At 41.7% G+C, this 22,307-nt stretch overlaps 1 protein-coding gene across 1 annotated transcript; it reads right to left on the bottom strand.

Moving 5' to 3' along the window:
• Positions 1–2,637: 2,637 nt before the first annotated feature.
• Positions 2,638–20,754, bottom strand: TSPAN3 (tetraspanin 3). The gene is made up of 7 exons (XM_089538494.1): positions 20,568–20,754; positions 11,899–12,090; positions 10,262–10,336; positions 8,175–8,276; positions 6,635–6,787; positions 5,317–5,400; positions 2,638–3,584 (listed from the first exon to the last, which is right to left on the bottom strand). The coding sequence occupies exons 1-7, from the start codon at positions 20,628–20,630 to the stop codon at positions 3,492–3,494; spliced, it is 762 nt and encodes a 253-aa protein (XP_089394620.1). The 5' UTR covers positions 20,631–20,754; the 3' UTR covers positions 2,638–3,491.
• Between the last annotated feature and the right edge of the window lie 1,553 nt (positions 20,755–22,307).

Below are 22,307 nucleotides of genomic sequence, written 5' to 3'. Positions count from 1 at the left end.
TGGTTCACGTACGGGCCCCCAAGGTTCAAAAAACCTTTTCAAATATTTGCCCCCAAATATGCCAACTACTCTAGGAGGTGTGGGAGGAAATTTTGCCAGGTTTAGAAGACCCAATTCTAATTAAGTCAATTTCTGGATACCTCCAAGTTTTCTTAAAAGCCATTGCAAAAGGCTTTATAAAACTTTGTCAAGAGCCAGTCTTGTTCCTACTTCTCCCCCCCCCCCCCAAGTTTGCCATTGTCTGCATTTGCAGCTTGGGTATGCACTTCCAAACTCCTTCAATCAGCAGAAAAGGAACCGATAATGCCTTTCTTCCTTTGCATGAATTTGGGGATCACTAGCCAATGAGCTTCGATTTTTTAAATAAAAAAACCACAATGCCATTGGTGTCCCTTAATCCCTGCTTCAGTCAAAATAAAAGAACCTCTGGTGAGGGTCCCTTTAGGAGGGGAAAGATGGAGCAAAAGAAAGCTGGTTAATTCGGCGCCCTTGTAATTTGATTTGATGGATGGTGGGAAGGGAGAGTAGACTGCAAGACAAAAGGTTTGTGCTTCGGGTGATCCTTCCCAGGGTCACAGACATCAACCAGCTGCGTTCAGGCAAGGGAAAGATTTGGCTGCAAGGAGCTAACAGAGGACAGTGCAGGAGATTCTGGGAAAGTAGTGACCTTTAACCCTTCCCCCCTGTTAGCAGGACCAGCAATGGGCTTGGAGATCTGAGAAAAAAATATTGCTTTTGAATGGGAAACGGCAGGCACCCCAAATCTCCTTGTTAAAAACAATAGTAACTGCTTCAACTAAATTGCCGGTCGAGCTTTATGGCGTTTAATGTTAAATGGAGTTGGTAGAGGGAAGAAATGCAGAGCTCTGGCCGAATTAAAGACTGAGACAGGCTCCGTGTTTGGTCTAAGCTTATTAGGAGCTGGTTTCTCCTTGAGACTCACTGCCGTAAGGAGTCTGTCATTCTGGCTACTGCAACAGCATCCTTAATCTAACCATTTGAAGGGATAAACCCACTCACCCAGGGAAAAACAATTCATGCCACAAGTATTTTAAAAAAGCAATCCAATTAAACCGTCACAGAAACTGGCAACATCAGCCGTATCAAGGACGCATTTACCTGCATATCTTCCAGCCTCGTACAGCGTGCTAATGTATACCCTTCCATCCATTTATGTGAATCAAATCAGATTGTCTTTCTGCAAGAGAATATAATTCCACATAAATCTGGCATTAAACATGTGAACACTCAAAAAACAGCGGAGGTGCTTTTCAGTCTGTTTCTAGGCATTTTGTAAGTGATTTGAAAGTCTGCTGAAAGTTGCCATGTGTCAGGGGAAAAAAGAGAAAAAGAAAGAAGGGGGAAATTCAGGAAGAAGCTGATGAATTAAAATGCATAACTAGAAATGTCAGTAGACAGTTGGAACTGGATATGGTTGTTACAGGGATAGTCGACTGTGGCATGAGCAGAGACCACTTTTATGCCCTGGGACCTTCTGGAGTCTTCACTGTCTATCAAAAAAACAAAACAGAACTTACTGTATTAACTCCCAATCCTCTATTCTGCAGGGAACTATGTATTTTTGAAGCAGATATATATAAAAGCAGTACTTCTGCTCAGTGGGCCACTTATTGCCAAAGATGTTAAGGACATACCGAGAACGGATAGTGGAGGAAACTTTGCATGAAGATGTTGGCTGAGGCAAAATTGTCTAGCTTGTACTGCAGAAGAAGGGATGGCATTTAAATCCAAGTAGCAGCTCGATAAATATCAGGTAGTGGGATGTTGGGATTGAAGAGATCAAGGCAGTAGGACCCTATGCTTCCAGGCATAGCAAGTTCTGTAACACAGTGACATACAGGCTTTGACCAATCTTTTTTACAGCAGCCTCCTCTCAAGAGTCTTTCCATTCAACAGTAGAGGAGATAGTTCTCAATTATCAGAAAAGGGAGAGAACTGTGATGAAGTGACCCAACTTCTCCCCGCTCTGTCTTCTCCATCTCAGCCAGTTTCTCCTGGAACTCCATTTTTATAGCTGGTAAAGGGTAGAAAGCAAGAGGGGATCCATCCAAGTTCAACAGTTTCACAGGAGAGCCATGGCTTCCCAAGCTGACTTATATCCCAGAGCATTACTTATTTTGCCCATATTCTTTGTAAAGCCTCTAGGATAGAGTTCCTCCATGCAGTCCAGAGAGAGACTGGACACTTGAACTTGAGAGTGATGCATTACAGCTAAAGAATTAGGATCCACTTGCTACTTTCACTGTCTTCTTTCTTTCTTTGTATTCCTTGGACACCTCTGTAGGCTGCTCCTCCACTCAAGAGGGCACTCAAAAAGGGTCTCGCCTGTCAGAGAGAGCAGAAGTGGAAGGAGCTAACAAAAAAAAATATCCACCAGCTCTGCAAAATACTCCACAGCAGAGTGGACACTGGCCTATCAAAACTTGCACCATCATGGAGTCTAAAAATGTTTTGTAGGGCAGGCATTAACAGGCCCCATAGCCAGCAGCTTGCTACAGGTGCACAGATTGTCGTGTCATGATTTTAAAACATGCTGATAGCCAACAGCAAGATTTGGGTGCACACCTACTTGACCACAACTCTTGTGGCTAACATCGTCTCACGTAGATGTAAAAAAATCAAACATGGTTTAGTTTAGAGGGAGATGTACAGAAGATTTATTTAATCAGGTTTTCTATTTACATTTCATTTTCACATACTATTTTGCTACTCTATGATAACAATCCACTCAACACATGAACAGCCTCTTCATAGAAAAAAAAAGAGAAAAAGAAAATATTCATTATAGAACAGTAGTGCATACATTATACTTCTGAAAAGCCAGCTTGTACTTTTAACACATTAAGTTTGGAAGATTTGTTCATTTGAATTTAAGAAAGTCAAGAGACGCACTCATGTGATTCTAACATTTTGGTTAGTAGTCATTTTTGTAGTGTTCTGGACTTGGGTTTTAATGCTTTCTTTTAATAAAAGACAAACACTGGTGAAAGGCAAGGAGCAAAAAAACGGAAAAAGAAACAAAACAAAACGAAACGAAAAAAGGTTTGCAAAGGTACCCAACTTCCCTCATGCAATCCTGGCCAAGTATTCTACCCAGTGAAGAGGCAAAGGATGCCTCATGTATAAATCAAATCAGTAAAAAGGCTAGCAAAAATCTGCCACTAGCTTACATTGTCTCTTTTGGTAAATGATTTCAAAAATAGCATTTACTTGGTTACTAACATGTACAGATATGTGGAAATCTTGCTAAAATAGTCTGGGGGAAGGGGAACGGGATGGGGGTGCCACAGTAACAAGGGGATATTGAAAGCTGAGCCTTTGCTCATCACCAGTGTATGTGCGTAGCTGTCCCAGTTTACAAAAGGTGTGCTTTTGCCAAGCCAAAGTTGGCAAAACGACTGCTGCAGCTGACCCAGCCAAGACACCTTCCAACACAGAGAAAATGGAATTCAAGCTTAGGTTTGCAGCTTCTATGCGTAGGTTCCTCCAGTGATGAGTAACTCATAAGCAGGATCCCGACTCCTCCGGCAGAGCACAATGCAGGCACACAACATACCCAGCAACTGCAGGGAAGAAATAAACTGAGTAAACAGGAGCATTATGTGTAGAAGGTATGCTGTAGGCTCTATTTCAGTGGAAGAAACTGACAAAACCACCTCTGTTTATTCATCATCTAAGAAAACTATGAAATATATGGGGCTGCAGAAAGATGACAGGCGACTTGAAGGCCTGTATGTATTGGTCATACAAAGGGATTTCAACTCATTCTGCTTTAGGAGAATATTGTCAGATGTCTCCAAGGAGATCTTATCCACCCAGGTTTATTCTGAGTTTTTCATTCAGAAAAGTATTATTTGCCATCCCCTTTATCACCGAGGGACTTAGAAATAAGTCCACAGTACTGTTTTAGTTAAGCTGCAGTGATCTGTGCTGCTACGGATCAGGTTTTGGCACTTTGCTGCCACAGCTCATAAACCTGGGCTTGTGATGAATGCAGAAACTGATGTACTCAGACATGCAAGCACACTGTTGTTGGTCACACTACTGTGACTGCCACTACTGCAGTGACAACCAAACAGAGCCTCTGACTTAGGTTGTGAAGGGTAGAGAGGTTTGTTAGTAACTTCAAACCAAGAAGGGTTAAACAAACCTCATTTGTTTAATTTGTGGAGGAGGAACCAATCATCAAAATATTTATTTGGCCAGCTGAAGGTCATTTCCTTTTCTTTGCTTTGGTGATCTTGATTTTCTATTTACAGACGTTTGCAGAAAAACTTACTATTGGGAAAGCCTGAGCTACCAGAAGCAAAATCTATTGCTTTGTCTAATGATAAAAAGAAAGCCTAGTCAAACATCGGGAGTCCAGTTTGCTCATTACAAATTTATACTAGAAAAATGTCACTATCAATGGTGACAAATCTTTAACAACAAAGTTGGGGTATACCAAAAATTTGACAGAGAAGGGGTTAATGTAAAGCCAACTCAGATTTCCAAACCTTGTTTACAGTAAGTAGCAGTATGTACACTAAACTCTACAAAGCACATATTCTATAGCAAGGCTGAGCTACTACTGCCCAAAACTTCTGTCAGCTCTAGCCAACACGGCTAGTTGTAATTGGTATGAAAGCTCCAGTTCAAAATCATCCGGAGGGTCACAGCTGCCCATCTCTGTTCTAGAGTTTGGCAACTGATGGCCTGTTTATTAACTTTTAGGGTTGTAAGGGTATCAGGTGCTTCCCTAAGTTGCCAAACCCTCTCCCCCAACAATTTCAAAGTAATAAAGATAAGTCATGCCCAGTCTCACTGAAACAGACCAGTTTCTATCACTATCACACTTCACTTCTCAATGTCCTGTACCTCTTGCAATCTTTTACATCTAAATTAAAATAACAGCTCATAAGATTTCCACAGGAAGGAAGGTCGTGCCATTGGGCCAGAACTGTGTTCACCAAACAGTTTTAGAAAGGGAGAATGACTGCAGAGCATTTCAAATTGGTCAGGTCAATATTTCAGGACAAGTTGACATTCTGTTTCTGACATTTCTCTGTGTTTAGCCCGATAAACTGTTTGTACAGCCTCTGAGGCAACAGAGTGTGGGCAAGTTTATAAATGCCCATGGCATGCATGTTGATATGATACAATTTAACCACTGGAACATGTGCAAACTCTGATTTACAAGTCATCCAGATCAAGAAAGGACAGAGAAAAATAGAAGAAATCTAGAATTTCAGTAGAAAGAGACTGTGAACTCAAACCTCTGAGGGCAGAAAAAAAGCGCTGCATTTTGACTCCTACCTGGATGGCAGCAAATGCCAATGCAGCCCAGATAACGTACATCATGATTTCTTGCAGCTTCTTTACAACCAAAGCCTCACATCCCTGAAAAGCAAACAAGCCAGCAGTTCTGTTAAGGAAAATACTCAAAACACCAAGAACCCAGCTCTTTTTCAAAACTAACAGTACACTTCTGAGATGCCTTCCTTTTGCAACTATTTCCTATGTTTGCTGCATGGATATGAGGTATTAAGGATTTTAAGTGTGTTTCTACTCTACACCTTCATCTATTCTTGTCAGGCAAACATTTAAAAAATGCCTGCTTGTTCTAGGCATTAACGTATACAGCAGGAAAAGAACAGCTTACCTCTAACTCAGGGGTAGCAAAATGTGACCCTCCTGATGCTGTTGGACTGCAACGCCCAGCATTTTTTACCATAAACTACATGAGTTAGGAAACATGGGAAATGGAGTCCAACATCATTTCAAGGGCTACCTTTTCACCACACTTGGTCAAACTGATCTGACAGTGTCTATGTCTATGGGAGAGGGGTGGAAGAATCACAGCCAACTGTAGTGATAATAGCAAGGCTCAGCATTTGTGACTCTTCTTTCTATCCTTAGATAAATGAAGGTGCTGGTGCCATTTTAGGATGATTAAAGTTTCAGGGCAATTTTAAGAGTGTAAGGATATATACACATGCAAAGCACTTGGTCACTGGGGGCAACAGAATACCAAAACAGACAAAGGAGATGCATGTTAAGCCTTATAAAGTTTCTAGGGCTTATAGTACCTTGTATGTGTGTCTATGTACCTTTAAGGCGACTATTAATTTCTTAACATTTTCTTAGACAAGGAATATTCTAGAGACCTAAAAATGTTATTATGGCATAAGCTTCTGTGCACCAGAGTCCACTTCATCAGAATGCATGGATTCTTCAAGATGAAGAAAAACCAAAATGAAAACTAAAAAAGCATATAGGAAACAGAAGTCCAAACTATTCACAGAGTAGCACCTAAATTCCAATTAAAATTTAAGTTCTAATGAAACTATTTGCCATTCACTATCTGTAAACTACTGCAGATCAGAAGACAGAAGCCTGAAACCTATTGTTAGTCCCAAACAGAACAGACACATTAAATCAATGAAATGTAAGTAAGTATTGGCTGAATATTCTGCAGTTGAATCAGTGGAGTTTACTCTAGTTGGGACCACCAAATGGGATTCAGGCCAGGATATTGGAATCAAATCTCTCATCCCTTTGCATTAGTTACCATCTCTTAGCCTACCCTTATAATGCTAATTTGACAAAATAAGAAAAAGATTGTTATATTAACCTCAGCATAAAGATCTGTGGGACGACTCAAGCTTCCCGTACAATTGCTGATGGTGGCTTTACAACAGCTGAGGGGCACACTGTGGTTTTTGGTTTCTTTGAACCAGTTTGTCATCTCCCAGTCACTGTAGTTGTGGATTCCACAGCAGTGCAGCTGCAAAAGAAGAGAAAAGATGACGAGTGCCTTGAACAAATCAATATATACTCAATAACAGGAGAGATATTTAACAATGTACGAAAGTTCACTCAGGCATTGCAATATCTGTAGTGTGACTACTAAAGTTATTCTTAAATTGTGGCTGAACTGGCTGTAAGGAAATGACAAAATATCTTCCATTTGTTGCTGCTCAATTCATTACATTTCTTGCTTTACTACAGGGCAAATGGAATTTAATTTAAGGAATCAAAAGCTTCCTTTGGCTTCATCTCACCCCTGAGCCTCATCTCTTTTACCATACGCCACCCCACACATATATGCTGGTTTGAGCAACAAATTGGAAGCGGCAGCTGTACTGCTTCACTTTCTAAATCATGTCTTTTCAAAGCTTCTATTGCTCACAGAAATTGTACAGAAGGCTTGAGCAATAGTTATACAAGAATCCCACCTCTCTTCCAGTGCTTTCTCTATAGCCCCAGGCGGCCAACTACTTTATCAACTTCTCTAGTAATGGTGCAAGGGAGGTCTGATGCTACTGTCACCACTGAGGTGATTTAACTTCTACATCATTCATGTTGAGCAAAACAAAGGGCGAAGGAATATGGATTCTAAGCACACATACTCCTAAAAAGGAGTTTGGTCACGTACAAGAAGGTGCTCTCTGTTGTCCTTCACTGGCACAGAAGATTGGTCCATCTAATCTGCTACTGGACAAACCAATTTTAAAACACTACACTACTGAGTACAATATCAGAAGTCTAACACATCCATTTTAAAACCTCTGACCTTGAGAGATAGTCAGCTACTGAACACGCAAGGCATTTGCTTTGCCACTGAGCAATGGTATCTCCCTTAAAGCTTCCAGGGAGCAGGGCGTTCCTTTCCCCTTCCCAGAATGCCTTTGTCTACCCCAGAAAGAACTAATACTATCATTTTCAAAGGACTTTCCCCCCATATGCCTGCAACTGAACAGAATTCTCCCTACAGGAAAGAAGTGGAATGCACTCCAGAGCATGAAGCATGTATGAACAGATAATACAGTGCACTGTTCTGAAGATGGAATGGCACTGGCATGCATGCACAGTATAATTTAAGTTACTTCAGGGGTAGTTCTCACTAAGGTGAAAGGGCTCATGAGATGGAATGATTCTCTTGAGTTAAAATTTTCCCCCACAGAAAAAGTGAGATGTCAATAGCTACTTAACAGAAAGGATCTGATTTTTTCCCAAGCCCCAATGGCTAGGGAAAGAAAAGTGCTGCTTTATAGTGTACAGAGAGAGGGTCATTTACCAAAGAAGAAGTGTACTGGTGAATTGTTTTACCCTCTTCCCTTTTAACTAAGCAGTTTGGCACACACCCCAGCTGTATTTACACTGGCTCTCACCTGCCTCTGGACGTAATCAATTGCACGGCTTGCAGCATCCGGGTTAGTCCCATTGTATGTGTCGTACACTTTCTTGATACTGTGATCGACTTCAAACTCCACCTAGTAGAACAAACATTTAACATGGTTTCAATTCTTGACAGAAGGTATCTGGATTAGCGCCTACGGAGCCACTATTCCCTTTAAGACTTGATTATTTGGGATAGATAGAAATAGCTACTGCATACAGCTGGGTCTCTTAATTCCTTCTCAATGGAATATTTATAGCTTTAGAGCAGGGGTAGGCAACCTTTTGAGCCGGGGGCCGGGTTGCTGTCCCTCAGACAACTGGGGGGCCGAAGACAAAAAATAAATAATTATATAATTTTTTAAAAAATTAAATATATAAATAAATCAGGACAAATGTAGGACAACATTTTCAAATGGAAGACACTTTTTTTAAAAAAATGGAGGACACATGAAAAAATTTGCTGATTTTGTAAAAAATGTTAATATAAATGCATGTTCCTGAGGCTTCTATAGACAATTGCCCCCCAACGGCCCCGGCGGCAATCGGCAGCAGGATGGGGCTGGGGCTGGTCCCAAGGCCTCGTGGGGCCGCATCCGGCCCGCGGGCCACAGGTTGCCTACCCCTGCTTTAGAGGTTTTTATCACGCTCTCCTCTGGATGCCTTCCTGAGTGTTCCTCCTCCTCCAGCTTTTTAAAATTCTGAGTTTATCCTGATTTAACGTGGTATTTTAAACTGCAAAACCTTCATTAATTAGGTTCTTCAAAATAATATTTTTTATGGTTAGCATTTGTGCTCCAGAATAGCAACCACCCATTTTTTGGTATTTTTAATGTGGCAGCACTTTTGGGTAGGTTGATACTAAAGGTGCATCCTTCTGTTATATAGACCAATGTTTATTAGCATACAGTTGTAAATTGCTTAGACACTGTTAGTTCAGTATGAAGTGGTATATAAATGAAGCTTTTTTTGTTACTCAAAATGGTGGTCCCTTGACTAATACTGGTCCATAAGCCATTGGTTGCTAGTCCATGGCAAATTTCCAAGAAAAAGGTTGTAGCCAACAGCACAAATATGGTATTGTTTTCCAGCACATTAGGGGGGAAATGCTGGTAGTGTACATCAGACAGTCTGAAAAGCACTGATATAGACAAAACTGTAGGGCAAAAAGAAGACACTACCATATTGTCTCCCTTCTGGATGGATGAAGTATGTAACAACAGGTAATTGGGCTTTGCAAGTGGCAAGATCAGAAGCAGCTCCCAGGCGTTTACACCTGCATGCCTCTCCATGGGAATTCTTGGCCAAATCTGCCTTTATTCCAACAAAGAATCCATGTGTGCATGTGACAGTATCCATATGGCACATTAAAATGGTAACATGCTGCCAAAGATGGGGAAGGTGGGAGGAGTGTGTGCATTTATTTATTTATTTATTTATTTATGGTATTTATATCCCGCCCTTCAGCCCTAAAGGTTATCAGAGCAGCTTACAATTATTATTATTTTTAATTGGATGGTTCTCTGCCCTCGGGCTTACCATCTAAAAAGACATGCCACAAAAGGAGAAGAGAATGGTAGTGGGGAAGGGGATCAGGGCCAGCAGTTCTTCTCTCCCTCTGAGGCCTGGACCAAGGCAGATCGACTAGAGGGAGGGCTCTGCTTCTTAAGCATGTGCTCCTCTTTCTCCTCCCACCCTTTAGCTGGCTTCCCTCAGCTGGCTAAAGGGTGGGGGAAGGAAGAGAAGCACATGTGCACACCCCTCCTGCCTTCACCCACTTATTTGTGGTTTTTCCATTTTCTTCAGAGGTCTTGTGCCTCTAACCCAGAGGACAGCTTGACAGTGTATTATTCACTGTCATCCAAGTTTAGGCTTGCCACATTATTCTTCTCAAGCTCTTTATCTTCCTGAAGATTTTAATTAGTCTTCTTGGCAACCATGTCACACTTATTTGGACATCCACAATCGTAATCTGATACCCTTCTGCAACTTTGCTTATCAAAACCCATTACCCTACAAAAGCCTAAACACATCTAATTAAATCAGAGTCATTTTTAGCACTTTAGAAGGGACATTTTACCTTTGCTCTGTAGATATAACCCAGGACTACCACCACAACTTCAGTAATAAAAACCAACAGGAGGATGATCACAAACTGCAAGACAAAAAGAAATTTAACGTAGGCAACATTCTCAGTTTTGTAAAAATGTAACTCTTCTGTTGCTTGATTACCCCAAAATAACCTCATAAACATTCTTTGTTAATACTTAACATGGCCTCTGTATTCCCATCTTCAGTCAATCAGTAATTTGAGGACACAAATACTCCAATTCAAAGAGATTGGAATAGCTTATCAAGGTTCAGGTAAGCACCAAATTTCTTTTTTAATTATTATTATTAATCTTTATTGAGTTTTTTAAAGTAAGAAAGCACTGAATTTCAAGCTCCTTTCATGTAAATGTAAGATGATATTCATAGTCAAACTACCCTAGACGATTCTAGTAACTCTGTTTAATGGACACAGATGATTCTAATATCTATTCCAATGGATTTTGGCCCAGATAAAATTGTTAAATATGATTCTTGCAACAGGTAGTCAAATATTATACTTGCAACATGATTTGTCATCACAAATAAAACACTTGCCACGTCTTGCTCTGCAGGATGTATGTAAGGAATTACTGTTTTATTATTAGATCCTTAACATATAAACACTAATAGACTTCAAGTAACTTCTCGCAGTTGGGAAAGCTACATTTATCCATGTTTCAATACTTTATATACCAATGATTCACATTTTGAGGTTCACACGCACAAACACAGCCTGATCTTAAATTAAGTGCATGACAGTCATCACAGGTAACAATCCATGTTTATAATTCAGCCACAACTGTGAAGCATTAAAATCAAGCGTTCCTATTTGCCATGCTGTCCAACATGTAGACCCTTCCAGGAGCTGATTAAAGTATTTACAAGCTGCAACTCAACCAGACAGCTGCCAATTTACAAAAATAGACACATGTAAGGAGGCCACATTTACCATCAGAGGCTGTGATATGATAAAGGGATAGTGAGGTTGGCCTACAGTGTTCTCAGAAACCAACTGTGCTGTCTGTTTGGTCTCTTCACCCACTTCCCAATCTTTACAGACCCTCAGAATAAATGAGAGCTTTAGCCTGATTGGGAATTTGTCCTCCATCTGGAAAGCCAATTTTGAAAGTTATACATCACACTTGAAGGTGTTCAAAGACCAAACTCCTAAGAAGCTTGTGAAATCTGGGGGCTTCAGTGTTTTCCCTTTTTTGAAGACCCAAGCAAACACTGTTTAGAGACAAGTACATGATACTTGGTCTCCCCCCTCCCACCCATAAAGCAGGAGCATGTTTATACATGCCTTTTATCAGACCACTTTGTTAGCAATGGCTTTATAGAGTTTCAGGCAGCCATCCCTCAACATTCTTTGCTATCAAATTCTTTTAACTCTAGATCTCAGGAAGAGAACTGTTCTGCCACTGGCCACATAAAGCATACTGTTGCTGCTGCTTTAAATAAGAAACAAGAGGTCATTTTAGCACTGCATCCCAAACACTGAATATCAAATCTCAATTATTTTACAGTGAGACAGATATTTTTCATTGCATTCAACGTCTGTAAAATGCTAAGGAAATGCTTGTGAGTTAAGTCAAAGACAAAACTCTTCCCTCACAAGAGACTCACCGTAGCAAGACCGCAGCGGCTTTCCCGGATTGTGGCACAGCAGCCAATCAGGCCTATGATGAAGAGAAGTGTGCCCACTGCGATGATAACCACGGCAGGGATCAGCGTATAGACATCTTCAAAGAAGTGATCATAGTCATCATACGTGATGAAGACGTAGGCGCCAACGTAGCACAAGATGCCTGCTGCTGCCTGTAAGGAAAAGAACTGTCAAGAGATCCTTCTGCTCCTTGTGTATTGGCACAGACAAAAACATGTACCCTTTGGCTCAGAAACTGAAGGGTGAGAAAGATAAGGATGGCATTCAATGTTATGCAAATCCAGGACTGCTATCACAAACACTTAAAACATTACATGCTATCAATTACATGTAACTATGAGCCATAGCACACATTAGCATGAAAATGCTACTAACTCCTGCTCCAAGGTTAATATATAATAATAATAATAATAATAATAATAATAATAATAATAATAATAATTTATACCCCACCTCTCCAATGAGATCAAGGCAGCTTTGCAATATGTATACCCCATTTTTTCTCTATGGAGCTGAGGGCAAAGTGGCTCTACTCCTTGCCACTTCACCCTCTTTGTGCAGCCATAAATTTCACAGCCGTAAAGCCACGCCAAGACAAGCCAAGCTGAGTGTTCCAATTCAAGTTAATAAGGTTCTGCAACATCTGTGGGAATGAGCTTCACTTAGCCAATAAAATCAGTGCTGACTATCAGTGTGACATGATGCATTACTGTTCTCCCACACCAGCGTCAAGAAACACTCAGCAGGAAAGCCTAACATTGCTAGAAGGCAAGCAAGTTTACAAGGGAAGCTTCTGATTATAATGTTTTTCTAAAGAGGAAAAAGCCATCACCTGGTTCAAAGTATAGCTGGTATTAGAAGCCAAATTGCCAATCCCATTTGGAAGCCACAGGTCAGGCATTCAAGCATTTCAGAGTACCTCTTAAGAATCTAAGTGGCACATTTTATATGTTTCAGGACCTGACAGTTTAATAGTAATTAAAATGTTGAAAACTGTTAACTGGGAATACTAACAGAAAATAATTCTGCCTCTGAATTACTATCATTACTTTGACTTGTCAGCTGAAATTCTCTCTCCCTTTTGAAACTGTTTAAAACTGAAAGACTATTGAGAAGTCCAAAGCAGAAGGCAAAAAAGATGGTAAGAGAGGTATAATATGCTGCAGGTCCCAAGAGAAGACTTGTAGACAGTACAATGGAAAGAAGACCAATACATTTCAAGGTTCAGAAAGAGTGTATCCTCCCCACATTTCCTAGTTTTGTCTGAAAACAAGATGAGTTTTCTTTTTCTGCTAAACCAGTAAGAAAACATTAGCATTTGAAAGAACAAGGAATTAAACCAGCTGGATCAGACCAAAGGCCTGTCTGGTTCAGCATCCTGTTTTTCTCAGAATGGCAAACCAGATGTTTTTGGGAAACCCAAACACAAGACATAAAAGCAATAGCCCTCTTCCACTGTCTTTCCTCTGCCAATACCTGGAGGTTACATGAAGTCACCATGACCTGAAAACATGCTAGAATGATCAGGATCAGAAAGAAAAAGGGCAATTCATAAATGCATTTCACCCTGAGGAACTCTAAGGGCCAAGATAAAGTAACAAAAATATACGATGGTGAAAGAGGGGGAAGAAAAAGGTATTGAAAAATAAAAATGTAGGAAGAGAACCCTAACAATGTCCCCATTCTCTAGTATTCACTGAGTCATTGTGCTGTGTAACCTGAACTGAGTCTTCAGCATTAACAGATTCCTTGAACTGGACAAGAGCAAAACCCATACCAAGTTGCAGAAAGCTCCTTCCAAGACAAAATTATGCAACTCAAGGCTTCAATGAAAAAGGGCACCCAGAGAACTCCGTAGATCAATACATTTATTGATGCGTTTCAAGCAACTACAACTCAGTATTCTGCCTCAGGGGCCCCTCTCTCTCAAAACAGTGTTCAAATTACACTTGTTTGGTTCTGAAGGGAAAAAGAGAACATTAGCTGCATTCTCAAGTATCAATCACAGTAATAATTCATAGGCTCAGGTACCAATGAACTATCTTGTTCTGATCATCTGTGCAGTACTATGTTTAATATGCTACGGTGAAAGAAGAAATTGGCAGAACTTATGTACACATGCCCCAGATATTAATGAATGAGTTAACTGTTTTAGAGCTGTTTTCTGTAACTTGTACGATCTGTGGTTCAATACATACGGAAAGGAAAGACGGAGCTGCTGTGAAACAGTTAGGCAGCCAAGAAATCAGAAACGCTTCACAAATAGTTGGCTACAAATTCTCAGTTCCACTGTTTAAGGCTCAGGTATATTTTACATTTCTAACTTTGTGATGATGTTATGTTTGTGATCACGTTGTGTGGAATTTCACTGAGAGTAAATTGAGTTGATGTAGCTTCAAAAAGTTTAAGCTCACAAATGTTTCTGGAGGGGCACATGTTCTCAATCTATAATAAATGTGCCATGCATGCCAATTTCGGCAGAATAGACCAAATTTGTATAATTACGTGGCAGGTCTTGGTATGATTTCCTTCAACTTTACAAGGGGCAGCAAATCTAATCATTGTGTGTTAGTAAGAGTCCATCATTTCGTCTGTCCTGAGCATTCTGCCAATACATTTGGTAGAAAGAACCTAGTTCCAGTTTCCCTTCCTACTTTCGTCAGTTAACACGACAGCAGATGAACTGCATCATTTCCCTCAACCTATGGCTGAAATAGTCCATTTACACACTCTACCTTTCTTGTGTGGAAAGAAAAATAGATTGGAGCCTTGTGAAAGCACAGAAAATGTAGTAACTAGGATTCAAAGGGCGGGGGAGTGGTATCAGGGCTCTGCATTTTAATCTTTGCCTAAAGCTAAATACAAGCATGATCTAGTATGCAACAACCTTAATTTAAAGGCCAAACCTACAATTATTTTGGTAGGGCCCCATTGCTAAAAAAAGGACCCCCAGAAAAGGCAGTTAATATGGCATGCAAGATTTTAAAACTAGTTCTCAATAGATATGGGCCAAGCGATGGGCACCTTTGGCTAACTGCATTTCTAAAATTCTCAGAGAACAAGACTACCTTCCAGAAGCACTACCTTTTCAACAATGTAGACTCTGAAATAGTACTGGCCTTGACTTTTTTCACACAACATCCATACGGCACAAAACAAAAACCAGAATCCCACAGCTCTTCAACTTTTGTTTTCCTAGCCTCTTCATGTATGCTCACTGCCAGCGTTCTTGCTCTGATATGTTATGTAAAAGCATTTTTAAATTCCAAGTCCTGTTTTGCCATCCTTCTGAAACCTTTAAACTATTAGTTTGTTGTTGCTGACTTTGACTTATGGCGACTCTATGAATGAGAGACATTCAAGTCACCCTGTCATACTGGGCTTATTTAGATTTAGAAACCTTCAAATGACTTTCCTACATGATCCGTCATCTAATTTGTTCCAAAAATCACCTTCACGATCTAAAAACAGAACCAGATGTTCTTGTATGTGTGCAGACACATCTCTGCTTTCGCAAAGGCACAAATCTTATCTGGAATGTTTCCTCCAACAACCACAGAATATGTAATCATCCAGAAGTTGTCTTGAGTACTACAGGCACTAATCAGAGTAAAAGAAGAGTATCATACGAAAAGTGGAAGTAAAACAAGAAGAAAAAACGTATCAGGAGATCTACCAAAGTATAGTATGCAACGCTGAACAGCCTAGCAGTGAGCAACAACCTATCTTTTTACAAGTAGTATTTATAGCACTGTTATTTGTGTTTATAATATAGTATCTCCACACTGGGCAATCCTTTGAAAGGCTAATATTTTAAACAGCGATAATGCAATGGGATGATGCACCTGGCTGTAGAGTAACTTGATCTTCACCCCATCTGTTCTGAATGGAGGTACTGTACATATTGGCGCGTTACAGACCGCCCCTTTGGGGCGGCCTGTACCTGCCCCTTTCCCCAGTGTATCGGGGCCTCAGTGGTCAGAACGGCAGCTGCTGAGGCCCCAATCCGCCGCTTTCCGGGCCGCGGGGAAGCAGCAAAAGGCCGCTTCCCCGCAGCCTGGAAAGGGGTATCCTTGGGGCTTCAAGCCCCAAGGACACCCTGCGGCGGCGGGGAGGAGGAGAAAGGGGCCGCTTGGCCCCTTTCTCCCTTGCGTTGCTGGGCGCAGCCGTCTGAAGGTTGCGTCCAGCGACGCAAACCAGGAAGGAACTCCAAAACGGAGGCGGCGCGTTCATCATGCCATCATGGTGGCGGCCGTGTGGAATGGCCGCCACCATTTTGTGCGCACGGAGCGCATGCTAGGGTTAGGGGGGTGCGGAAGCACCGCCCCTTCCTAACCCTAGTACGCGCTTGTCGCATACTAATATGGCGGTCTGAAACCCGCCATTATGTTCTTAAATACTGCTCTCTTTGCTTAAGTCACGTTTCTCTGATCTCGGGTGCATAGTTTACATCCTGCCCACTTCTCTACGTTCCAAAGATGCTGGATGAAATGCTGCTCCACTAACCTACAAAGACCATTTTAATATCAGTATGATGACAAATGCAGGAATTCAGATCAGAACCAAAGCTGCTTAGCAATGTTTAAAATTCAGTAATACAGCTACAGATACGTGAGACATAAAAAATTCATGTATGATGCATACATGACCAGCAAACTGAGTACTCTGGGCTGTACTAGCCCCAATCCCACATCCCTTGGCCAACCATTCTTATGTTTCCAGTTTGGAACTTGCCTCTTCCCCACCTTTCTCAGAAGAAGAGACAGTACTTGCTAGGCACTGCAATGGGTTCTCTCCCTTTCTTCAAACTATGGGGATCAATAAGCTGGAGAAAAGCAATGAACTATACTCCAAACAGGCTCCCTAAAACTGACTGTCTGAAATAGATTCCCAGAAACTGACTGCATCTGCTGTCTTAACCTCCCCTCTTGCACATATCCATTATTCATAAACACTCCTAATAAAGCAACACATTTAAAGAGAGAAAATAGTAAGAAAAACGTTTCAGACATCTAAAAAGAAAAGCCCTTCAGCAATTTAGTGGCAATGCACAGCTCAGAAACCAGACATCTGTAACCGGAAGAAAATTGATTTTATGAGTCTAGTATGCAGCTATTTTTGGGCACCCTTGTGCCTCGTTTTAGTAACCTCCTTTCCGACCTAAAATTTCAATCCTCTAAGCAAGCTCTCCTTCAACGCAAAGAGTCCCATTACTTTCTGCCTCGCCCACAAGTATGCACACACACATTTGGGTGCCAGATTAAAGCCTAAGAGCCTTGATCTGCTCTGAGGATGAGCCAAACGCTGCATTATGCATGCAACTTTAATAATGACAAGTTCCTCCAGCTTCTGGTTTTCAGCCCAATGGATGCTTTGCTCTTCAAGGCAAGGTTTTTTTGGGGTGATGTTTGGGGGCAGCAGGAGGTACTAAGGTTACAAAGGGAGAGAGAATAGATAGTTTGAAAAGATATTTTGATAGTGGCACTCTGTTTCCCAAAACACAGATGAGCTCATACTTTTGAATTAAATCATCTCCAGTGACAGCCATGTGCTGAAGTAAATCTGACCTTGCACACCAAGAATTTTTGTTGTTAACTGCCTTCAAGTTGATTTCAACCCATGGCGACCCCATGGCTGAGACGTCTCCGAGACTCTCTGTCCTCCACTGCTCTGCTTTAAGTCCTACAAATCCATGCCTATGACCTCCTTAATAGAGTCCATCCATCTTGTGTGTGCCTTCCTCTCTTTCTGCTTCCCTCCGCCTTTCTTAGCTTGGATGTAAGATCATAGTCATTCAGAAGCAATAGATGAGCTAAATATACAATATACAGCATCAGTGTCTCTTTCCAATGAGTCCTTCCTTCTCATGAGGCATCCCAAGCATGACAACCTCAGTTTTGTCATCTTGGCTTCCAGGGAGAGTTCAGGGTTGCTCTGCTCTAGGACCCATTTGTCTTTTTGGCTGTCCATTCAAAAAGAGTTTCCTAATTTCTTTCCTACTCCAGCAATGGCTGGCTTTTGCCTCAGCACACAGCACACACACACACACTCTATTCCCCCCCCCCTGTCACATCTATTTCACCAGAGAGTATGACAAGGACGCAGCTGAGAGATGTGCATGCTAGAGGTACCGCTGTCCTAACACTGTCCTTCTGATGAACCAGGAAGATCTCTATGCAAACTTTCCTAGCAAATCCAATACTGGTTAATCTCCCCCCATCCTTCCAGAATCCCTTGGCAAAGTTTTCTGTGGGTTTTTGAGGCTATGTGTCCATGTTCTGGAAGAGTTTATTCTTGATGTTTCGCCAACATCTGTGGCTGGCATCTTTAGAATGCAGGTGCTGGTGCTTCCAGAATATGGCCACATAGCCCCAAAACCCACACAAAGCTATGGATGCTGGCCATGAATGCCTTCAACCCCTTTGCAAACCTTGTAACCTGCCCACTCCCCAAAGTAGGGTATTTCTATAGGTGCGTTTTAATTCCATACCACCTAGGAATGTTGACCTTTTCATTATTCCCTACAAGAACTAGTTCAATATTAATTTTAACCATTGCATCCAGACACGCTTCTCCATACAGGCCAACATGGACAGAAGAGATGCCAACCACGATGCTCAGGTATCCTGGTCCGAAGCAATGCCAGGTCACTGCTGCACATTAAAGGGTGAGCAAAGTTCACTTCTTCCCCAGAGACTGGGTGGATTTGGACATGCGTTGGAGAACATGTGAAAGGGAGCTCTCTGTCTGTTGTCTGTTGCTGTGTGCCTTCAATCATAGAGTTGGAAGAGACTTCAAGGGCCATCCAGTCCAACTCCCTTCTGCCATGCAAGAAGACACAAGTATAGAATTGTAGAGTTGGAAAAGACCGAAAGGGTCATCCAGTCCAACCCCATTCTGCCATGCAGGAACTCCCAATCAAAGCATCCCTGACAGATGACCATCCAGTCTCTGTTTAAAGACCTCCAAGGAAGGAGACTCCACTATACTCCAAGGATGGAGTGTGTCCCAATGTCAAACAGCCCTTACTCTCAGGAAGTTCCTCCTAATGTTGAGCTGGAATCTCTTTTCCTGCACCTTGCATCCATTGCTCCATTGTCTCCTGTTCTCTGGAGCAGCAGAAAACAAGCTTGCTCCCTCCTCAATATGACATCCCTTCAAATATTTAAACAGGGCTATCATTTCACCTCTTAACCTTCTCTTCTCCAGGCTCAAGTCATTTCCGACTTATGGAGGAAGGCAAGCTTTGCATCAGCCCATAACAACACTGTGTGTGTGTGTGTGGGGGGGGGATGGTTCTTTTAAATTGTGACCCCCTTTGACCCCCCAGTTTTGGATGGAAAGCAGGATATAAACACAACGTAACAGTCATAACAATCATAACAACAACAAATAATGGAACCATTCCTGAGATCTTAGAAGGAAAGCGGGATGCCAATATGATGATGATCATAATATTAGTAATAGAAGGGACAATTCCTGCGATTTGGGAGGGAAAGTGGGATATAAGTGTAGTAACAATAATAACAACAGAATGAACCATGCCTGAGACTTTGGAAGGGAAGCAAGATATGAATATAGTAGTAGTAGTAACAGAAGGGACTATTTCTGAGATTTGGGAGGGAAAGCTGGATACAAATATAAATGTAAAGCGGGATATAAGTGTAATAATGGCAGAAGCAGCCATCCCTGAGGATTTGGACTTAATATAAACACAAATGTAATAATAATAATAATAATAATAATGGAAGGATCCATCTTTAAGATTTTGGAAGGAAAGCAGGATATAGATATAAATATAATAACAATAATGGAAGCACCAATTCCTGAGATTTTGGACTTAATATAAACATAAATGTAATAATAATAATAATAATAATAACAATAATGGAAGGGCCCATCCCTGACATTTTGGAAGGAGTGGGATATAAATACAATAATAATAATAATAATAATAACAATAATGGAAGGGCCCATCCCTGACATTTTGGAAGGAGTGGGATATAAATACAATAATAGTAATAATAATAATAACAATAATGGAAGGGCCCATCCCTGACATTTTGGAAGGAGTGGGATATAAATACAATAATAATAATAATAATAATAATAACAATAATGGAAGGGCCCATCCCTGACATTTTGGAAGGAGTGGGATATAAATACAATAATAATAATAATAATAATAATAACAATAATGGAAGGGCCCATCCCTGACATTTTGGAAGGAGTGGGATATAAATACAATAATAATAATAATAATAATAACAATAATGGAAGGGCCCATCCCTGACATTTTGGAAGGAGTGGGATATAAATACAATAATAATAATAATAATAACAATAATGGAAGGGCCCATCCCTGACATTTTGGAAGGAGTGGGATATAAATACAATAATAATAATAATAATAACAATAATGGAAGGGCCCATCCCTGACATTTTGGAAGGAGTGGGATATAAATACAATAATAATAATAATAATAACAATAATGGAAGGATAGCAGTATATAAATATAAACGTAACGATGATAATAATAACAATGGGAGGCTCCATCCCTGAAGAACAAAAGGGCCCCCGCCCTTAAAAGCGAGAGAAGGGTCTGTTCTCTCTCTCTCTGTCTCTCACCCAGAAGATGAGGTTGAGGAAGACGAGGACGGTCTTGGAGGAGGTGATCCCGCACTGCCCCATGGCCCTCGTCCTTCAGCCCAGCCCCGCTCCCTCGGACTCTCAGCCTTCCTGCTCCTGCTGCTGCTGAGGCTCCTCTGCTGCCGCCGCCAAGCCAGCTGCCCTCCTCCGGCTCCTCCCCTTCAAAATGGAGGAGCAGGAGGAGGAGAAAGCAGGGGCCTAAGATGGCCGCCGCCCGCGTCACGTGACGGGGGAGGAGGAGGAGGAGGTGCAACGAGGGCGGCTAAAATGGCGGATGGCCCGTCGCCATGGCAACGAGAGGCCAAGGGACGGAAAAATATGGCCGCCGACCGCGTCACGTGATGGAGAAGGGGGAAACAGGGAGGGTGGCCAAGATGGCGGACGGCTGCGTCGCCATGGCAACGAGAGGCCAAGGGACGGAAAATATGGCCGCCGACCGCGTCACGTGATGGAGAAGGGGGAAACAGGGAGGGTGGCCAAGATGGCGGACGGCTGCGTCGCCATGGCAACGAGAGGCCAAGGGACGGAAAATATGGCCGCCGACCGCGTCACGTGATGGAGAAGGGGGAAACAGGGAGGGCGGCCAAGATGGCGGACGGCTGCGTCGCCATGGCAACGAGGGAGGACCAAGGATGGGAAAAAAAGATGGCCGCCGCTTCGTCACATGACGGAGGAATAGGGAGGGTGGCTGAGAAGAACCAAAACGCACTGCAGAAATAATCCAGTTTCAGACCAGTTTTACCCACCTTGCCTCAGTGCTAAGGAACTTTTGGAGCTGTAGTTTGTTGTGGCGCCAGAGAAGGCTTGAGAATATCTCATAAAACTACAGCTCCCAGGATTCCCTAGCATTGAGCCACATGGCGGTTAAAGCGGTCTCAAGCTGGATTATTTCTGCAGTGTGTTTGGGACCAATGTTCACTTTTTAAGGGTTTCCTCTTTCCTGCTGAAATTGTTCAGGTGTTTATGGACTTCAATGGCTTCCCTGTGCATCCTGACCAAATAAATGTTGGCATGGCCCAGTATTTCAGTGTTTTCAAATAGCATTTTATGCTCAGGTTGGTTTACAACGCGTTCTGCTACTACTGGTTTTTCCCACTCCTCCCAACATAGAGTTACACAGTATATAATTATATACATTTCTTTGTGTCCTGTGCAAAGCACACAGATGAGTCATTCTGTTCCTGCACAGTATATATGACCCATTTGTGTCAATTCACACATGACCACTGGAGAAAACAGTTTCAGGTAAGCAACCTGTCCACCGTGAATAGCAGTGCCATAATTGTCCACTATTACCAGGGACAAAATGTAGGACAAATTCGAGACCAAACTGTAGGACAACTGCAGGGCAAAACTCAGCCCAAAATGTAGGACATTTAAGAAAAATGGAAGACCTTAAATGTCCTACATTTTCGGCTGAGTTTTGCCCTGCAGTTGTCCTACAGTTTGGTCTCGAATGTGTCCTACATTTTGTCCCTGGTAATAGTGGCCGTGAATGAATAACTTTATTATGGCCGATGACCAGCAAGTCAATAGTAAAATGATACACAAAAAAGCACATAGAATAAACTGTCTTGGTTTAAAATAGCAGGAGGAGAAAAACCTACCGACTAGGGAATAAAAATAAAAAACTCATTTCCATTTGGTAAAAAATAAATTCAAATAGGGTAATATAATAAAGGGGCAATTGTATCCAGGTGCATAAAAACTGTACAAACC

The sequence above is a fragment of the Sceloporus occidentalis genome, unplaced genomic scaffold (genome assembly GCF_023333645.1).
Source record: "Sceloporus occidentalis isolate IW3139 unplaced genomic scaffold, rSceOcc1.0.p SCAF_9, whole genome shotgun sequence".
In the NCBI taxonomy this organism is placed as follows: domain Eukaryota; kingdom Metazoa; phylum Chordata; class Lepidosauria; order Squamata; family Phrynosomatidae; genus Sceloporus; species Sceloporus occidentalis.
The sequence above is the reverse complement of the archived record's forward strand: the minus strand, read 5'-3'. Positions and strand labels throughout refer to the sequence as shown.